Genomic DNA, 18,161 nt, shown 5'->3' with positions numbered 1-18,161 from the left:
ACAGAAAAATGAGCTTGTAGAAGAAGCTGCTGATTCAGTTGTGGGTTAATATGATTTCTGCCTTCGCCTTTATTATCAACAACAACAACGAGGTGGGGGAGGAGGTACTCAGAGGTGCTCGCTGATCTAACAATTGGCAATGATAATAAATTGATAAAAGGGTTATTTTTAATAAAGTTGGTCATTTCTGGCACAAGAGGAACTGATGGAAACAGATGCTTTCACACTTTTTATTGGTTGAATTTCTAAAGGCTCATTTCAGCTCAGTTCCGTCATACGTCGCCGCCTTCATTCTTTCATGCCTCTTTTGACCCTGGCTGTGGCGGTAATGCGTCGCTATAAAGTTGTTTCCAACCGCCCAACACACCCTAAACATTCGCATACAGTCTTTCTTCTGAAGCTCAGTTGTTGTGCTCGTCTTCATTCTTCTTCTGCTTTTTGTTCCTTTCCTGTTCCTCTTCTTCTTCTCTGGTTTATTCTTTCCCTGGTTACCCTTTCCCTGCTATTTCTGGTGGTATTGCTCCGTCTTCTGCTACAAGCAACGAATCACTAAGCTCCCTAAAATCGGACCAAATTACGTACGTAGCCGACACAGAAGATGGTCCATCTTCTGTGGACTTTCAAGACCCATAAATGGGCCTTAAAAGTCTAAATGTTGGATAAAGGTGGTAGTAAAACATGAAAACCAGTTTGTTTGGCTTGTAATGAGCATTTATTGTAATTAAATAGTAACACACTGACATTTATTGCTGCTTTTCTATTCCTGGATTATATTTGACCTCATCGCAGCTTTGACCTGAGCCAGTTTCAACCGATGGTCATTGTGTCCTCGATCCAGTCCAGGAAGTTGCTGACTTTAGCGTAGACACCGTACATGTTTTCCTTGGCGCACCCCTTCCCCCAGCTCACCACGCCTGTCAGGAACCAGGTTTTCTTGTAGCGCGTGACCAGCGGGCCGCCGCTGTCCCCCTGGCAGGTGTCCGAGCCGCCCGTCTTCAGCCCGGCGCACAGCATGTTCCTGGTGATGCTGAGGTTGGTGTGGAGGCGGCACTCCTGCAGCGGGACCTTCGGCAGCACCAGGCGCTGTAGGAATCTGGCAGAGGGGCCGAACTGGACCAGGCGGCCCCATCCGGACACCGTGGAGTGGCGGATGGTGGCCAGCGTTCGGGTAAAGGTGCTGTTCCGGGCGGGCAGGCAAATGGGCATCACGTAGCGGTTAAGTTTGATGGGTCGGAAAAGCTTCAGGAGGGCCAGGTCGCTGTCGTAGGTGGTGGTGTTGTAGTCGGGGTGGATAAAAACCTGGAGCACTCGGCGCTGCTGCTCCGTCTTCTCGATCTCCTTAAGGTCGTGTTTACCTTCACATGGACAGCATTTATTAAGTTCGTCCATTGTTTCTGGTACCTGTTATTTCATGTATGAACTTAGTTTACAGAACAGGATAAAATACAAGTCCCAGCTACTGAAAGAAAAAGAAATCTCACACTTCTTACCCACTATGACATGGAAGATGGCGACTGGTTTCTGCCAAATGCAGTGAGCTGCAGTTAAAAGCCACAGATCCGACAGGACGATGGCGCCGCAGGTGAACGCGTTATGTTCATTCAGCACAGCCTGAACAAAGAGGTGTCATTAAATAACTGGACAAGGGAGAGATCAATCTCAACAATTAATAACAGGAAATAATACATATTTAATCACATAGAACGTGAGAAAGTTCTGTGAATACGGTCTTAAGGGTCCAAAGAAACTGTGAACCAGTGTTTTGCCTGATCCAGTCCTCATGTCTTCACCTCTTTGTCATAGTCTTTTGAAGTGGTCTTTATCGAGAGTTCTCCAGCTTTCAAAGTTTTCTTTGGACATTTCCTGCCTTTCCCCTCACTTTCAATCCAGTTCGTGTACCTGACCACATTTAGAGGAACGCTACTCTGATCTACGAATTGTTCAGGCAAAAAAAGGCTCCTAACTCAAGGGATGAACCAGAGTTGTGTCGACATGTAACAGACAACTAAAGTTTTTGTCACTAACAACCTGCTGCAAAGAAACATCTTTTATAGCAGCAACAAGGTGATTCCCACAGAGCTGGTAGCTGGAAACCTGGCGTATCTCAGTATGGAGGCAGAAACTGGACACGTGGAGGACAGAAGAAGAGTCAGGACTAAAAACTATCTACAGCAGATGAACAGGATCTGAAATCCAGCAAAGACCTGAACCGGGACCTGAGTAATGCATCTGGACCTTCAGGTGATCCATCTACTGCTGGCCGAAGCCTCATCAGAAATGGTTTCCATGGAAACGTGGCTGTCAAGAAGGCTGAGGTAAGTCACATGATACAAGAACTGGACTGAAGATCAGTGGAAACTGGTCTAATGGAGGGATGGATCCTCCCGAGAACCTGGACCTCAGCATTATTGAACTAGTGTGGGATCATCTGGACAGAAAACAGGACACCAGAAACACTTTGGAAAGTCCTTCAAGAAGTCTGGAGAACTATTCCTGAAAACTAGGTGAGGTTAGGAACTAGTTCAGATATTAACAATTTATCACGCGCCCAAGGAAAGTTAATGATATTTAATCAAATTTGTAATGAAAAACAGGAATTATGGAGCACCACTGGGAGAAACTTGAACTAACAACCAAACATTAACATCAGCCTCAAAGGTCTGTTAGTCTGGGAAGGATATCACCATCCACTGTCCAAAGAGGAAGGTCCTTCAAGAAGTCTGGACAACTATCCCGGCGACTTCTTAAAGACACAGCAGGAAGTTTTTCTAAGAGGGTTCAGACTGGGACGCAGAACAAACTGCTCAGACCAAATATACACCATCAAGCTACTGCACAGAACTATACACAAACATGAAGTCACATTTTCCAGCTGAATGTCAAACCTTTCTGGCAGAACATCGTCTATATTAGTTCATTTGACCGGAGTGGAGGATTTACCTGCCATGGACAATGTCCTTTGGGACAGATCTCCCCGTTAACAACTCTCGGGGCAAAATTTATCTGTGGTCTTCCACAGACGATGCTTTCTAAATCAGTTAACAAAAGAAACACAGAAAGTTAAGTTAGCATGTTGCTAGGGAAGAAAGAGGAAGAAAAAGTATGAATGAAGCAACATTTTCTGAAATCTTGCAACTCATTGGCTTATGTCCACACCACAGGAAGTGTGAAAGGTTATACGAGGTTATACAAAATATTATACAAAAATATTTTAGAGCTTTAATTTCAGATCCAGCTCGGGCTTCTTCATAGTGCTTAAGGTTAATATTCTCCCATCGAGGAACCAAACACCCACTAAGCGTGGGTAAATTTGAGGTTTAGAGGGTGAAGGGATCACCAACCCAATCATTACCAGCTAAAGCCACATTTATGCTCACTTTATGTAGGTCAATAGGTACATCCATGTCAATAGCTGTCAGCCGTCTCTGTCCACATACCCTCTATGTGCTTTACGTTGGCATGGTTATTAGTTTACACCTCCACTAGAGGGCAGTGCAGAGTTCAGAGTCTACTTCCGAGTTCCTACATCAGTTTCAACAGCAAAGTACAACAGCAAACACAAGCTGTGTCCCAATTCAGGGCCAAACGAAGCGAAGTACGCTTAATGTTTGTGAAATGGGACAGCCTACCTAGCCAAGCATTTCCTATAGCAACAACACAGGACGCTGAATCGCTTAAACCTCTGAAATTACTGTTTGCATATCATAGGACCCTTCAGTGAACGTTAACACCGACCGGGTAATAATGTTAAACAATAAATAAAAAATGGTCTGAGGCTCTGCTGTTTTCCAGCCGGTACACACTTCAACACCTTAAAAATCCACAAATATCAAATATTACAGAACTTAATGTCACCATTTTTAAAGTGCTTAGTTTTGTAATGTTTCTACCGAAGTGTAGTTAGAAATATATATATTTTTTTTAACAAAACTTTATTAAAACCTAAAACGTCGTCTTCTGAGCTCGGTTGCTCATTCGACACCATCTTGTGCGCAATGAATTCTGGGAGAAAAGTAGCCACGAAGGATGCATCACCCCAATCGATTCGTCTGAGCCCAAATGAAGTGTGGATTTGTAGGGCGGTGCACCACGATGATGCATGTAGCCGACGAATCCGGTGACGATGGATGAGAATCGTGTGAGGAGTCTTCTTCTTTCTTCCTTTCACTGGTCACATGTGTAGCATTACCACGGTGCAACACTGCCCCCATGGTTTCCAGGGGTACTGCTGTGTTTGTGACGTCTGGGTATGCATCTGTAAGCTCACTGAAAATGGACTGAAATACATACATAATGGACGCAGGAGACGAACAGAAGGTCCCGTCCGTACTTGCATTTAACGTAGGACATTACTGAGGCTAAAGACTCCAGAGCAGCTTACCATGATACTATGATACGCTGCTTTCTCCTCTAGCTGTCTCTGTACAGTCTTTTGGTGCATCTAAAGAGCGCTGTGGGTCCTCCTTCGACTATTCAGATCCATTGAGATGTTGACACAGAGACGGGTCAAAGTGTGTCTGCTCAAGTTTCTTTTAAATCATCTGGACTTTTTTTTTTTTTTTACATGGAACTGATGTTTTGGGAGCCTGAAAACCCAAATTTGTTAAACCAGATCCCAAAGTGAATAAATGGGGATCATTAAAATCTGCTGTAGAACATTTTGATACACATTAGTCACAAATTTAAAGGAAAAAAAAAGCCACTTATAAGGCGACAACTTCAATTTGTGTCCATGTATGGGGATTTACTGTTTTTCAGCTCGTAACTATCGAGTATAAACCAGATCAGACCTTTGGGCAGGCAGGTATTGTTGTCCTGGTCCAGACCGTATCCTGGTGCACAGAAACAGCTGGGAGAACGATCCGGAAGCTCTCTGCAGAAATGTTCACACCCTCCATTTCTAAAGCGACAGCCATTGAAGGTTGAACGCACTGCAACGAGACGCACATAGCAGCTCCGACAGGAAGTACAGCGTTTACAGGTACAGTCAGCCTCTGGGCGGGTTTCTGGCTCCTACCTTTATCACAGTTGTGTCCATGGAAACCAGGAGGGCATTTGCAGATGTAGCTGTCGATGTGACGAGTGCAGGTTGCTCCGTTCTTACAGGGGGACGATAAGCAGTGATCTACAGCTGAAACAGGAAACATTAGAGGCTTCAGACGGCATCAACACACGAGGCATCCTCAGTGTTCTGCAGATTGCTTCGACTCATTACCTGTGTACTTCCTCCAGAAGTTCTCCTGGGTAGAAGAAACTAGTTAATAAAGCGATAAAGATTATGTCCATGTAAAGACCTTCAAAATAAGTCTGGACTTACCAGCTGCTGTGGCAGGGCAAAGATCTCTCTGGCCTCCTCGTAGGAACATTTCTCCTCGATACATTCTCGCTCTAGGTTTCCCTGTCTCATCTCCTCCAGCAGAAAGTTTGCCCGACGAGTGCGATGCAGGAAGATGCTGGCTTCAGGTCTGTCCATGAACAGTCCTTTACAGAAATGAAGAACAAACCAGAGGGTACTCTTCATATCGTCGATGACAGCATGAAATTTGGAAGAAAGCTCAGAGGGCTGGTTGATCCTTCACAGCAAAAATGTCAAAATATTTCTCAGATTTAAGGATTTATCATTTTGCTTGTCGTGGTTTTACAGTTAAGTACACATTAAGATGTGGAGGATTGTACCTGTCAGGAGCCAATTGAGGCTCTGGGAAAACAAAATTCTCTGTTATTGTAACCCACATTCCAAAAAGGAAATAAAAATGTAAATAACAGAACTAAATAATTTAGAAATATATTTTATTCCCAGTAGAAGATAAACAACACATCAGATGAAACGGAGATGTTTCACCATGAGATGAAAATATGAGCTGATAGTGAATCTGATGGAAAAAGTTGGAACAGGAGCAACAAAAGGCTGGAAAAGTACCTGGTACAAACCAGAAACACCTGGAGGAGCATTTAACAACTAATCAGGTTAACTGGTAACAGGTCAGTAACATGACTGGGTATAAAAGGAGCATTTCAGAGAGGCAGAGTCTCTCAGATGGAAAGATGGACAGAGCTTCACCAATCTGAGACAAACTGGATGTAAAACTGGAACAATTTCAGAAAAATGTTCCTCAGACTTTGAAGATTTTCCATCTACAGTGTAGAACATCATCAGAAGATTAAGAGAATTTGGAGGAATCTCTGTGTGTTGGGACAAGGCTGGATGCTGGTGATTTTCTGTATTAAAAGCAGACATGATTCTCTACTGGAAACCACTGCATGGACTCAGGAAGACTTCCAGAAACCACTGTCTGTGGACACAGTTCACCCTGAAACCCACAAATGCAGGTTAAAGCTCCATCATGCAGAGAAGAAGCCAGATGTGAACAGGATCCAGAACCAGCTTCTTCCGTCTTCTCTGGTCCAAAGCTCATTTAAAACGGTCTGAGGCAAAGTGGAAACCTGGATGAAGATGTGAACTAGTTTGTGGAAAGCATGGACGGCGTGTCCTGCAGACTAAAGAGGAGAGGGAGCATCCAGCTTGTTATCAGTGGACAGGTGAAAAGCTGCATCTCTGATGGGATGGGGCTGCATTAGTGCCTATGGCGTGGGCAGCTTCCACATCTGTGAAGCTCCATCAATGCTGAAAAGTACATGGAGGTTTTAGAGCAACATCTGCTCCCATCCAGACAACGTCTCTTTCAGGGAAGGCCTTGCAGGTTTCAGCAAGACGATGCTGAACCACATCCTGCATCCATCACAGCAGCATGGCTTCACAGGAGAAGAGTCCGGCTGCTGAACTGGCCTGCCTGCAGTCCAGACCTTCCACCAGTACACAACATCTGGAGCATCATGGAAGCAGAAATCCAGCAACCAAAGTCCAGGACTGTAGAGCAGCTAGAATCCTGCATCAGACCAGAATGGGACGACATTCCTCTCCTAAAACTCCAGCAACTGGTCTCCTCACTTCCCAGATGTTTCCAGACATGTTAGAAGAAGAGATGCTACACCATGCTGAACACCACCCTGGAACTACTTTTTACACCATGCTGAACACCACCCTGGAACTACTTTTTACACCATGCTGAACATCACCCTGGAACTACTTTTTACACCGTGCTGAACACCACCCTGGAACTACTTTTTACACCATGCCAAACACCACCCTGGAACTACTTTTTACACCATGCCGAACACCACCCTGGAACTACTTTTTACACCGTGCTGAACACCACCCTGGAACTACTTTTTACACCATGCTGAACATCACCCTGGAACTACTTTTTACACCGTGCTGAACACCACCCTGGAACTACTTTTTACACCGTGCCGAACACCACCCTGGAACTATTTTTTACACCATGCTGAACACCACCCTGGAACTACTTTTTACATCATGCTGAACACCACCCTGGAACTATTTTTTACACCATGCTGAACATCACCCTGGAACTATTTTTTACACCATGCTGAACATCACCCTGGAACTACTTTTTACACCGTGCTGAACATCACCCTGGAACTACTTTTTACACCAACATCACCCTGGAACTACTTTTTACACCGTGCTGAACATCACCCTGGAACTACTTTTTACACCGTGCTGAACATCACCCTGGAACTACTTTTTACACCGTGCTGAACACCACCCTGGAACTACTTTTTACACCATGCTGAACATCACCCTGGAACTACTTTTTACACCGTGCTGAACATCACCCTGGAACTACTTTTTACACCGTGCTGAACATCACCCTGGAACTACTTTTTACACCGTGCTGAACACCGCCCTGGAACTACTTTTTACACCATGCTGAACACCACCCTGGAACTACTTTTTACACCATGCCGAACACCACCCTGGAACTACTTTTTACATCGTGCCGAACACCACCCTGGAACTACTTTTTACACCATGCTGAACACCACCCTGGAACTACTTTTTACACCGTGCCGAACATCATCCTGGAACTACTTTTTACACCGTGCCGAACACCACCCTGGAACTACTTTTTACACCGTGCCGAACACCACCCTGGAACTACTTTTTACACCGTGCCGAACACCACCCTGGAACTACTTTTTACACCGTGCTGAACACCACCCTGGAACTACTTTTTACACCGTGCCGAACATCACCCTGGAACTACTTTTTACACCGTGCCGAACATCACCCTGGAACTACTTTTTACATCGTGCCGAACACCACCCTGGAACTACTTTTTACACCGTGCTGAACACCACCCTGGAACTACTTTTTACACCGTGCTGAACACCACCCTGGAACTACTTTTTACACCGTGCCGAACATCACCCTGGAACTACTTTTTACATCGTGCTGAACATCACCCTGGAACTACTTTTTACATGAAAAACACCTAAAGAAGCCAACAGACTGAATTAAATGTTCAGTTCAGACCCTGTTCTGATCTTCATGACGGGACAGTGGAAACGAAGACAACTCTTTTAAAGAACCAGAATACCACAGAGTGTTAGTGATGTACCACAAACTATATGAAACCCACTGAGTTTGTGGCATAAATAAAAAGAAACCTTTCTTAGTCCCTCAGTGGGTTTGCAACCAGCAGCCAGACAACAGGACTCTTCTGAATATCACAAAAATGTTTAACAGGAGCAAGTTAGCATGTTGTTCGCTCATGGCACTGCAGTTGTCAGGTTACTCGTGGCGTCTTGCAGTGTTTCTTATTGATTGTAAGTCACAGCCAATAGGAAAACCGTTCTCTGTTTCATGTGTCAAACGTCAGTAATTTTGCAGTAAGAAAGGAAAGTTTATCTAAAAAGTCTTTTTTGTCATATTTATCTCCAGCAAACCTCCACTGAAGTATTTTCCCTATCAGTTAAAAAAAGAAATGTTATTCTTTGTTTTTTAATGTGTTCTAATTTACAGGAAAGTCCAGCGTTTTATGGAATTGTTAGCAACCCTGTTCATTAACATGCTAACTTAGCAAGTTAACATGTTAATGGATGCTGTTGTTAGGATATTAGCATTTTCTGGTCCTTTGACCATTTTTTTTTAAATAGCAAAACATTGAATTAATGTGTAATAAACCATAAACCAGTTAAATTGACAGTGATTTATAGAAGATTAGTTTTGTTGTAGACAAAGCTAGCAATGTTCCTGAGCAGAAATTCAGATGAGGTCAACAGAAGTAAAATTAGCCATTTTATGTTTTAATTAAATTACATTTTTAATACTGACCAACTAAATTAATATAGTGTTGATATGTAAAAGCGATTTTATTTTGCTTTGTTTGTTAAAATTTTATTCCTGCTAAATTAGGACTAAAATGGTCCCACTTGGGCCAATTCCAAGTTAGCATTTTATAATTTATCAACTTTTTTAAAATTAAGAATAACAAAACGTTTGAAAGGGGAAAACATTATTTCACTTTAAGGACAATAAAATTAGACTTTTTAATGTATTTTGAGTAAAAGAATATGACTATATTCTATATTAATTTTTGGTTGGGCAACAACCAAAAGCTGCTAGATAAAAATAGTTTAGAGCAGATAAATATTAAATATTTATCTCTATGATGTTGTACAAGTCATTTAAAAAAGATTAACATGAAGCCTGAGCTTGAATTTGAGTACAACTAGTGACACTCAAACTCGGTGTCCTCCATGGATGAAGACACATGACGATGATGAAGAAGAGTGGAAGAAGGTAAAAGAACATGACTGACCTTCTGGGATCCCAGTGCATGCTGGGATAGAATTGATGAGGAGTAGTAAGAAGAAGACGCTCTTCGCTTCTCTGCAGATAGACGCCATGTTTGTTCTGATCAAAGGTCAGAAGTTGGACACAAACAAACCCCCCAACAGCAAAACACTGATGTGTCATCAGCTTTTGGTGGAGTTTTCTTTCTGGCTCCAGGTGGAAAGACGCCAATTTGTTTACTTATAAACCTGTTTGCTTCCCCCTATGTTCTAAATTAAAATGCTTTTTCACAAACATGGTAAACTAAACCTCAGAAAATCCCCTTTCCCTGTAACATACTCTTTAGTTTTTATTGAACCATTTAAATGAAAACTAGCTGGTACCAAAAACAAAATACAGGTAAATTTATTCAGGTTGTTTAAAGGCAACACTTATATTTGTTCATTAACACATCAGTAACCACTTTGGATTCATATCAAGTCATTTAGATCATAGTTTATTTTTCATACAAGCATTTAACGTGTTTATTTGTTAATTTCATTTCAAGGCTGTGGAGGCTTCATACAGGAAACATGTTCAAGCAAAAAACAATAAATATTCAGTAAAATTCAGTTATCATACATTTTAAGAGGTTTTAATTTAATTTTCTTCTTAATAATTAACTTTTTATTCTATAATGAAAATATAATTACAAAAGAAATGTGATTATTTAATAATAGCTTAAAGTAATTCTGTTGGAATAAGAGGTGTACTGATTGTAAACAGGAAGTATTTTAATCTAGAAGCTGCAGTTCCGCTCCTCTCCTCCGGGGGCAACGGTGCTGCTTCATTCCATCTTCTTCAGGATGTCCGGCATCAACTCCTGGCCGTCTCTCAATTGATCTTTCCACTCTTGTGGGACGCCGGCTCCAGCGTAGGCAGCTCCGGCCCCTAGCAGGGCCCCGAGCGCGGCCCCACGGTTACAGTTTTCACCTGAGACGAACACACAGCACAAATACAGGGAATTTCAGCTGAACGGCCGTTCATTTTTCTTCTCTAATATTTCTCACTATCGAACCTCCACAGTTAGTGTTGGCCAGGATCCCTCCTCTGGGGTCGTCGTGGAACTCGTGAGCCAGGTAGAACAGGCTGGACAACGCTCCTGTTGGGACAAACACAAGTAAGAGCTGCATTCTTACTCACTTATCTCCCTCCACATTAGAACATATGAGAGATTCTCTGCCTCCACCTCTAGTCTGTCTGTCTCCTGAGACGTCCTCGCCTTCACCTCTAGTCTGTCTGTCTCCTGACACGTCCTCGCCTCCACCTCTAGTCTGTCTGTCTCCTGAGACGTCCTCGCCTTCACCTCTAGCCTGTCTGTCTCCTGAGACGTCCTCGCCTTCACCTCTAGCCTGTCTGTCTCCTGAGATGTCTTCGCCTTCACCTCTAGCCTGTCTGTCTCCTGAGACGTCCTCGCCTCCACCTCTAGCCTGTCTGTCTCCTGAGACGTCCTCGCCTCCACCTCTAGCCTGTCTGTCTCCTGAGACTTCCTCTCCTTCACCTCTAGCCTGTCTGTCTCCTGAGACGTCCTCGCCTCCACCTCTAGCCTGTCTGTCTCCTGAGACGTCCTCGCCTTCACCTCTAGCCTGTCTGTCTCCTGAGACTTCCTCGCCTTCACCTCTAGTCTGTTTGTCTCCTGAGACGTCCTCGCCTCCACCTCTAGTCTGTCTGTCTCCTGAGACGTCCTCGCCTTCACCTCTAGCCTGTCTGTCTCCTGAGACGTCCTCGCCTTCCCCTCTAGCCTGTCTGTCTCCTGAGATGTCCTCGCCTCCACCTCTAGCCTGTCTTTCTCCTGAGACGTCCTCGTCTCCACCTCTAGCCTGTCTGTCTCCTGAGACCTACTTGCCTTCAACTCTAGTCTGTCTGTCTCCTGAGACGTCCTCGCCTTCACCTCTAGTCTGCCTGTCTCCTGAGACGTCCTCGCCTTCACCTCTAGCCTGTCTGTCTCCTGAGACGTCCTCGCCTTCACCTCTAGTCTGTCTGTCTCCTGAGACGTCCTCGCCTCCACCTCTAGCCTGTCTGTCTCCTGAGACGTCCTCGCCTTCACCTCTAGCCTGTCTGTCTCCTGAGACGTCCTCGCCTCCACCTCTAGCCTGTCTGTCTCCTGAGACGTCCTCGCCTCCACCTCTAGCCTGTCTGTCTCCTGAGACATCCTCGCCTCCACCTCTAGCCTGTCTGTTTCCTGAGACGTCCTCGCCTTCACCTCTAGCCTGTCTGTCTCCTGAGACGTCCTCGCCTCCACCTCTAGCCTGTCTGTCTCCTGAGACGTCCTCGCCTCCACCTCTAGCCTGTCTGTCTCCTGAGACGTCCTCGCCTCCACCTCTAGCCTGTCTATTTCCTGAGACGTCCTCGCCTTCAACTCTAGTCTGTCTGTCTCCTGAGACGTCCTCGCCTCCACCTCTAGCCTGTCTGTCTCCTGAGACGTCCTCGCCTCCACCTCTAGCCTGTCTGTCTCCTGAGACGTCCTCGCCTTCACCTCTAGCCTGTCTGTCTCCTGAGACGTCCTCGCCTTCACCTCTAGTCTGTCTGTCTCCTGAGACGTCCTCGCCTCCACCTTTAGCCTGTCTGTTTCCTGAGACGTCCTTGCCTTCAACTCTAGTGTGTCTGTCTCTTGAGACGTCCCCGCCTCCACCTCTAGCCTGTCTGTCTCCTGAGACGTCCTCGCCTCCACCTCTAGCCTGTCTGTCTCCTGAGACGTCCTCGCCTCCACCTCTAGCCTGTCTGTCTTCTGAGACGTCCTCGCCTCCACCTCTAGCCTGTCTGTCTTCTGAGACGTCCTCGCCTCCACCTCTAGCCTGTCTGTTTCCTGAGACGTCCTTGCCTTCAACTCTAGTGTGTCTGTCTCCTGAGACGTCCCCGCCTCCACCTCTAGCCTGTCTGTCTCCTGAGATGTCCTCGCCTTCACCTCTAGTCTGTCTCTCTCCTCCAGAACAGAACCCGGTTCAGTTTGTCTAGGTGAAGAAGGAAGTAGAGAAAGTGACCCGGACGCTCTGGCTCTGTTCTGGGGACTGATCTGGAGACCCTGGAGTTGACTGTACACAGCAGAACGCTGCACAAGCTGATGGACGATTCTTCACATCTTCTACACACTGGTGTGTGTTCAGTCAGAGGCTTCTTCAAGACAGAAAGGTACTGAAGATCCTTCATGCCAGCAGACATCACCCTCCGCACCAAAGCAATATCTTTTAATTAATTATTATTTACTTTGTTTATTTATGTTTTAATTTACCGTTATTTCACCGGGGAAAAAATAAAGAATAAATTCTGAATTGCAATGTTGGTCCGGCAAGTGGCAGAAAACACTTGAGTGACAGGAGAGGATGGGGAGTAAAAAAAAACAAACAAAAAAAACCCCAAAACATTTCAGTTTTAGTTCATCATTAGAAATGTAGAAGTGCTGTTAGATTGTGTTTAAACATTTAGAAACGTCATTAAAACTTGCCTTCGGGTGGCTTTTAAAAATAGAAATAAAAACATCCAGTTTTAGTGTTTTTTTGTAACAAGATCCAGTGATTCGAAGCAGATGAAAAGGACGATTGTCCACAGCGAGACGTGGTTTTGGGGACGTGTAGAGAGGTAAGATGTGAAGACTATGTGTTGTACTTTGCTGACAATACCTGTTGCAGAAGCTGCTGTAGATATAGAAGCAAATGACCTGAGCGTTTATAGGTGAGAGTAAAGCAAAAACATATGGACGAGTATGTGAGGAAGACCGTGAACCTGAGAAGGAAGCAAACCTTTTTCTACAATCATGTTTGGCAACAGACGGAAATTAGGAACAATTTCTAGAAAAAAAAGTCTTGCTTTGACCTTTGATTGCACCATGGTGGCTGGGGTAACCCTGCCTTTGTGACCAAAACACATTACTTTTGTCTTTTAGCATTTAAGAACAGATTATACAGATTGGTAAAGGCTCATTGGATTTCATAAAAACTATGTTTAAGAGACTTAAGAACATGATCTGGAGATGAACCAGACCTGTATAAGATTGTGTCATCGGCATATAAGTGAATAAAGGTTTTACTAACAGACAGAGGAATGTTGTTTATAAATAGTGTTGGACCAAAAATGGAGCCCTGGAGACCAGATTCCAGGACGATCTCATCTTTGTTGCTGGGTCAGAGAAAATTACTGGACAGTGCTGATTGGAATATAATACAGATGGAATATCATTTATAACCTTTAAGACAGTAAGACAACTACGACCTGGATGGACTTGACTAAAGGGACGGCAGTGTCTCAGGTGGTAGGGCAGGTTGTCCAATGACCGGAAGGTTGGCGGTTCGATTCCCACTCCCCCCGTCATCTGTCGTTGTGTCCTTGGGCAAGACACTTCACCCTCCTTGCCTCCAGTGTTGGCATCGCTGGTGAATGAATGTGGATGAATGTTCGGTGGTGGTCGGAGAGGTCGTAGGTGCGGACTGGCAGCCACGTTCCCGTCAGCCTACCCCGGGGCAGCTGTGGCTACACGTGTAGCTTACCATCACCAGGTACGAGTGAGGAGTGGATGAATAATGCCTACACTATGTAAAGCGCTTTGGGTGCCTTGGAAAGCGCTATATGAATCTAATCCATTATTATTTATTATTAAAGAGCAGATGTGACGTTTTGTTCTTTATGTTGTTTATTTTCTTTAGAAAAGGAAAATTTAAAAATCTACTACAACATAGAAATTTCCCTCTGGGATACTAAGTTATTTTTCTTGTCATTCTAGGATGTTTTCAGAGTCAAACTAAACCAGATTCTGACCTTTGTTGTAGCAGGCCAGGCCGAGGTAGTTCACAGCGCTCTGGTGGACCTTCAGTCTCTCCTCGGAGGATGCAGGAAACCTAAAACATCCACAACAAACGTTAAATCTTCCAGGTTCTCAGATCTACCAGGACGTTTGTCATTCCTGCTTCCTCTGAGAGAAGCCGTTCTAACCTGGTGGCCTTGCGGCTGTAGCTCTGGCAGGTCTCCCAGGCGTCCAGACTCCTCAGAGCATGCTCGGCCTGCTGGCGGATGCTGGCCCCGCCCAGCACGGCGTGCAGCGCCCGGCTGTAGATCGACACGTACTCTGGAACTTTGGGGTGAGGATGGGTGAGCTTCACGAACTCCACAGCTGCTGAAACCTGAGGACAGAGGATGATGAGACGGGGCTGTGTTTGATGGATTTAGATTAAACTGGTCTGGTTTGCTCACCGCTTGCTCCTCATTGGCCGAGGCAGACAGCAAGATGAAGGGGAGGATCATGGGAAGGCAGCCGATGGCGTCCAGCTGGCTGTCAGGGAAGGAGGAGCTCAGTTTGTGGCTGGAGCGCTTCTCTGCAAACATCAGAACCTAGAGGACACAGAGAACCTGGTCAGACGGGACAGCTGTGACGCGTCCCAGTGGCTGGACTGGGAGCACTGGGTTACCTCGCGGGGAGAGGTCGGTCTGCTGTCCTGCCAGTCGGCGAAGAACGAGCGGTGGAATGACTCAGCGTATGTGTCAGCGTGCGAGCCGGGCGTGGTCATAAACTGGATGTAGTCCGACAGAACGGCAGCTCGAGCATCCGGTTGGGAAACGTCGGCGAAACGTCCAGCGACGAGTGTCCGAGCTGCTCGGAGGGAACAGAGGACGTTCAGCGTGTTGTCCCCCGCCTGAAGACCTGCAGGACCACAAGAGACGGCGTTAGGAAGATGGACGCAGATCCAGAGGAAGCAGAGAGACTCAGAGCCGGCAGCAGAACCTCGGTGGTAGTGGACTGAACCATTGGAGGACTTCCACAAGTCCAACTTATCATGAAGGATGACGCTGCCAACCACGTCAGCCCGCTTTGCCCCGGAAGACCAGGCGGTCCGACCGCTACCCGCTGCAACACAACAACAACAACCACATTAAAGCCTCCCCTCCCTCCTCCTCCTCCTTCTCATAAGGTGGAGAGAGTACCGGTGTTGGACAGGGTCAGGATGCTGGACGGGTGTCTGTCTGCAGGTGAGTTGTAGCCTGAAATCCATCCTCCAAAGTCCCTCCTGATGTCCTGGACGTTGTAGTACCAGTGGACTGGCATGGACATGGAGTCCGCCACACACATTGCCCAGAACGCCTCGGACACTGAGCGGCGTACAGCTGACATCACGGCTGCAGGAACGACTCACCTTCACCTGCAGCAGAAGAACCAGCCGGAAGAGTCAGCAGGGACGAAGAGGAAGACGTGCTGAAGAACATTTCTCCTAAACTGCTCCATATATAATGTAATATATATGTTATATATATATATATATATATAATGTAATATATATGTTATATATATCTAATATATATATATATATATATATATATATATATATATACACACTTTATTAATCCCTTTGGACAGTCCTCAGGGAAATTTGTATTGCAGCAATACAACACCAACAGTAAAGCAGGACAAGCACAAGACACAATATATACAGGTACAAAGCAAAATAGAGGCAAATAGAATGCAATAAATATAACAAGATAAGTTAAATAAAACCATATAAACAATCATTGCATATATATATATATATATATATATATATATATATACACATATAATGTAATATATATGTATAATATATATACATATATATATTAATTACATTATATAAGTGTGTGTGTGTGTGTGTGTAGAATGTAAAGTTGTTGATATTGAATAATTGTATGAAAAAATGATAAAAGATATTAAACAAAATACTAAACTGGACGGACAGACAGATAGAAACCCAACTGGACAGACACAGCCTGATCGATCACTCATCAGACTGATAACTGATCAATGACAGAACTGACTGAAACCACAAATAAAACTAATTGATCAGATATGTGCGGGTACCTTCAGCGTGCGGAGCCTCGCGCTGTTTCGTCGTTTCCCGGCTTGAAAGTCATCGCCTCTGTGATTTAAACTTGTATAAGTTTGTTACCGAACTGTTACAAAATTGAACAGGAAGTGGCAAACGTTAGGAACTGGCTAACGTTAGGATCTGGCTAACGTTAGGAACTGGCTAACGTTAGGAATTGGCTAACGTTAGGAACTGGCTAACGTTAGGATCTGGCTAACGTTAGGAACTGGCTAACGTTAGGAACTGGCTAACGTTAGGAAGTGGCTAACGTTAGGAATTGGCTAACGTTAGGAATTGGCTAACGTTAGGATCTGGCTAACGTTAGGAACTGGCTAACGTTAGGATCTGGCTAACGTTAGGAACTGGCTAACGTTAGGAAGTGGCTAACGTTACGAATTGGCTAACGTTAGGATCTGGCTAACGTTAGGAAGTGGCTAACGTTAGGAAGTGGCTAACGTTAGGAAGTGGCTAACGTTAGCACCTGAGGCTAACAGCCGCCACAGCTCCCCGCTAAACCAGCGACACCCCCGCAGAGTCTCCATTCACAAGTCACGCTTCTTTTAATGATACGTTTACACAGAACCGGACCACAAAACCAGCCACAACATTGTTTATCATTTTGTAAGTGTACTGCAGTACAGTGCCCGACAGAGCTCAATTCAAAAAGCGAAGCGCTGCTTTGCCTCCGTAAGGGTTTTCACATTTTAACCTGAGTATGGACTTGCAGGCAGTAAGCACGCACCAATTTTAACGAGTATTGCTGGCAAATAACTAAAAAATGTGAACAAATATGTTTTTTTTTCTCCATGAGGATTTCGGATCTGAAGCGTTAATGTTTGGAGCATGAGTTAGCCTAAGCATAGAAAGAACCATGTTTAATGTGTTTAAAAATGTTTAAATTATTCCTGCTTTGATGTATTTGATGTATAAAGATTATCTATCTATGCTTCGTTTTTCCTAATGATGAACAACTGTTTTCAACATTTCCGTTGACCTCTGACAGCACACTGCATGGCTATTTATGTGCTACTTTTTGTAAATAAAGGTAAATTTTGACCTGGCAGACATCAGCCAGGGTATACACTACGGCGGCCGATTTAGACAATCACGACGCGTTTGCGTAAATCAGATCAGATTGGCGTGCATGTGCAAAATCGGAAATATTTTTCTTCTATTTCCCACAGTTAACTTTATGTTGCATTGCTCACATTTAATCTTTGTCCGTCGCGGAGTTTATTTAGTTTACATATGTGTTGCTCGTCACTGCCAGCATGGAGCAGCTAGCTTAGCAGCTGTACAGCTGAATCATGGATGTATTATAGTAACTGGATAACGGACTGAACAATGGCGGCACGCCGATTTTTCCCAGTGGCCACTCGTGGTACTGCAACAAAAAATCCCATGGGGCCCAAAAAGCATTTTTCCCATAGGCCACAATGGTAAAAGACACGGCTGTAAAACTGTTGACAGGACGTCTTCAGCTTTAAACACAGCTAATTACTAATCTTTCTATTCAATATTTTTAATTCATGGACATTTAATCCGTCAATTATTTTTCAAAAGGCCATAAAAGCCACAGAAAAGTCTCTATTTCTCCGGTGACGTCACGGCTGTGCACATGCACTGCCGAAGCG

At 44.7% G+C, this 18,161-nt stretch overlaps 3 protein-coding genes and 1 long non-coding RNA gene across 5 annotated transcripts in view; all 4 read right to left on the bottom strand.

Annotated features, from left to right (window-relative positions):
* The window catches only part of LOC121635255 (NLR family CARD domain-containing protein 3-like), a 1,000,352-nt gene that overhangs the window by 204,552 nt on the left and 777,639 nt on the right, over positions 1 to 18,161 (bottom strand). The window lies entirely within an intron of this gene.
* f7l (coagulation factor VII, like) lies at positions 694 to 9,803 on the bottom strand. The gene is made up of 8 exons (XM_041978426.1): positions 9,690 to 9,803; positions 5,318 to 5,481; positions 5,216 to 5,240; positions 5,018 to 5,131; positions 4,791 to 4,931; positions 2,941 to 3,029; positions 1,491 to 1,611; positions 694 to 1,355 (listed from the first exon to the last, which is right to left on the bottom strand). The coding sequence occupies exons 1-8, from the start codon at positions 9,775 to 9,777 to the stop codon at positions 808 to 810; spliced, it is 1,290 nt and encodes a 429-aa protein (XP_041834360.1). The 5' UTR covers positions 9,778 to 9,803; the 3' UTR covers positions 694 to 807.
* On the bottom strand, positions 10,145 to 17,205 carry LOC121635293. Of its 2 annotated transcripts, none has more exons than XM_041978428.1 (9): positions 16,521 to 17,205; positions 15,614 to 15,828; positions 15,414 to 15,536; positions 15,100 to 15,332; positions 14,885 to 15,022; positions 14,627 to 14,814; positions 14,453 to 14,532; positions 10,722 to 10,805; positions 10,145 to 10,636 (listed from the first exon to the last, which is right to left on the bottom strand). In XM_041978428.1, the coding sequence occupies exons 2-9, from the start codon at positions 15,798 to 15,800 to the stop codon at positions 10,491 to 10,493; spliced, it is 1,179 nt and encodes a 392-aa protein (XP_041834362.1). In that variant the 5' UTR covers positions 15,801 to 15,828; positions 16,521 to 17,205; the 3' UTR covers positions 10,145 to 10,490. The 2 variants fall into 2 exon arrangements, with proteins under 2 accessions (XP_041834362.1, XP_041834363.1); XM_041978429.1 differs by having other exon boundaries at positions 15,614 to 15,822.
* On the bottom strand, positions 11,997 to 14,098 carry LOC121635363. The gene is made up of 3 exons (XR_006009435.1): positions 12,609 to 14,098; positions 12,219 to 12,257; positions 11,997 to 12,023 (listed from the first exon to the last, which is right to left on the bottom strand). It is a non-coding gene; the product is annotated as an uncharacterized LOC121635363 (long non-coding RNA).

The sequence above is a fragment of the Melanotaenia boesemani genome, chromosome 24, assembly GCF_017639745.1.
Source record: "Melanotaenia boesemani isolate fMelBoe1 chromosome 24, fMelBoe1.pri, whole genome shotgun sequence".
Classification (NCBI taxonomy): domain Eukaryota; kingdom Metazoa; phylum Chordata; class Actinopteri; order Atheriniformes; family Melanotaeniidae; genus Melanotaenia; species Melanotaenia boesemani.
This window is presented reverse-complemented; position numbering and strand designations above follow the sequence as displayed.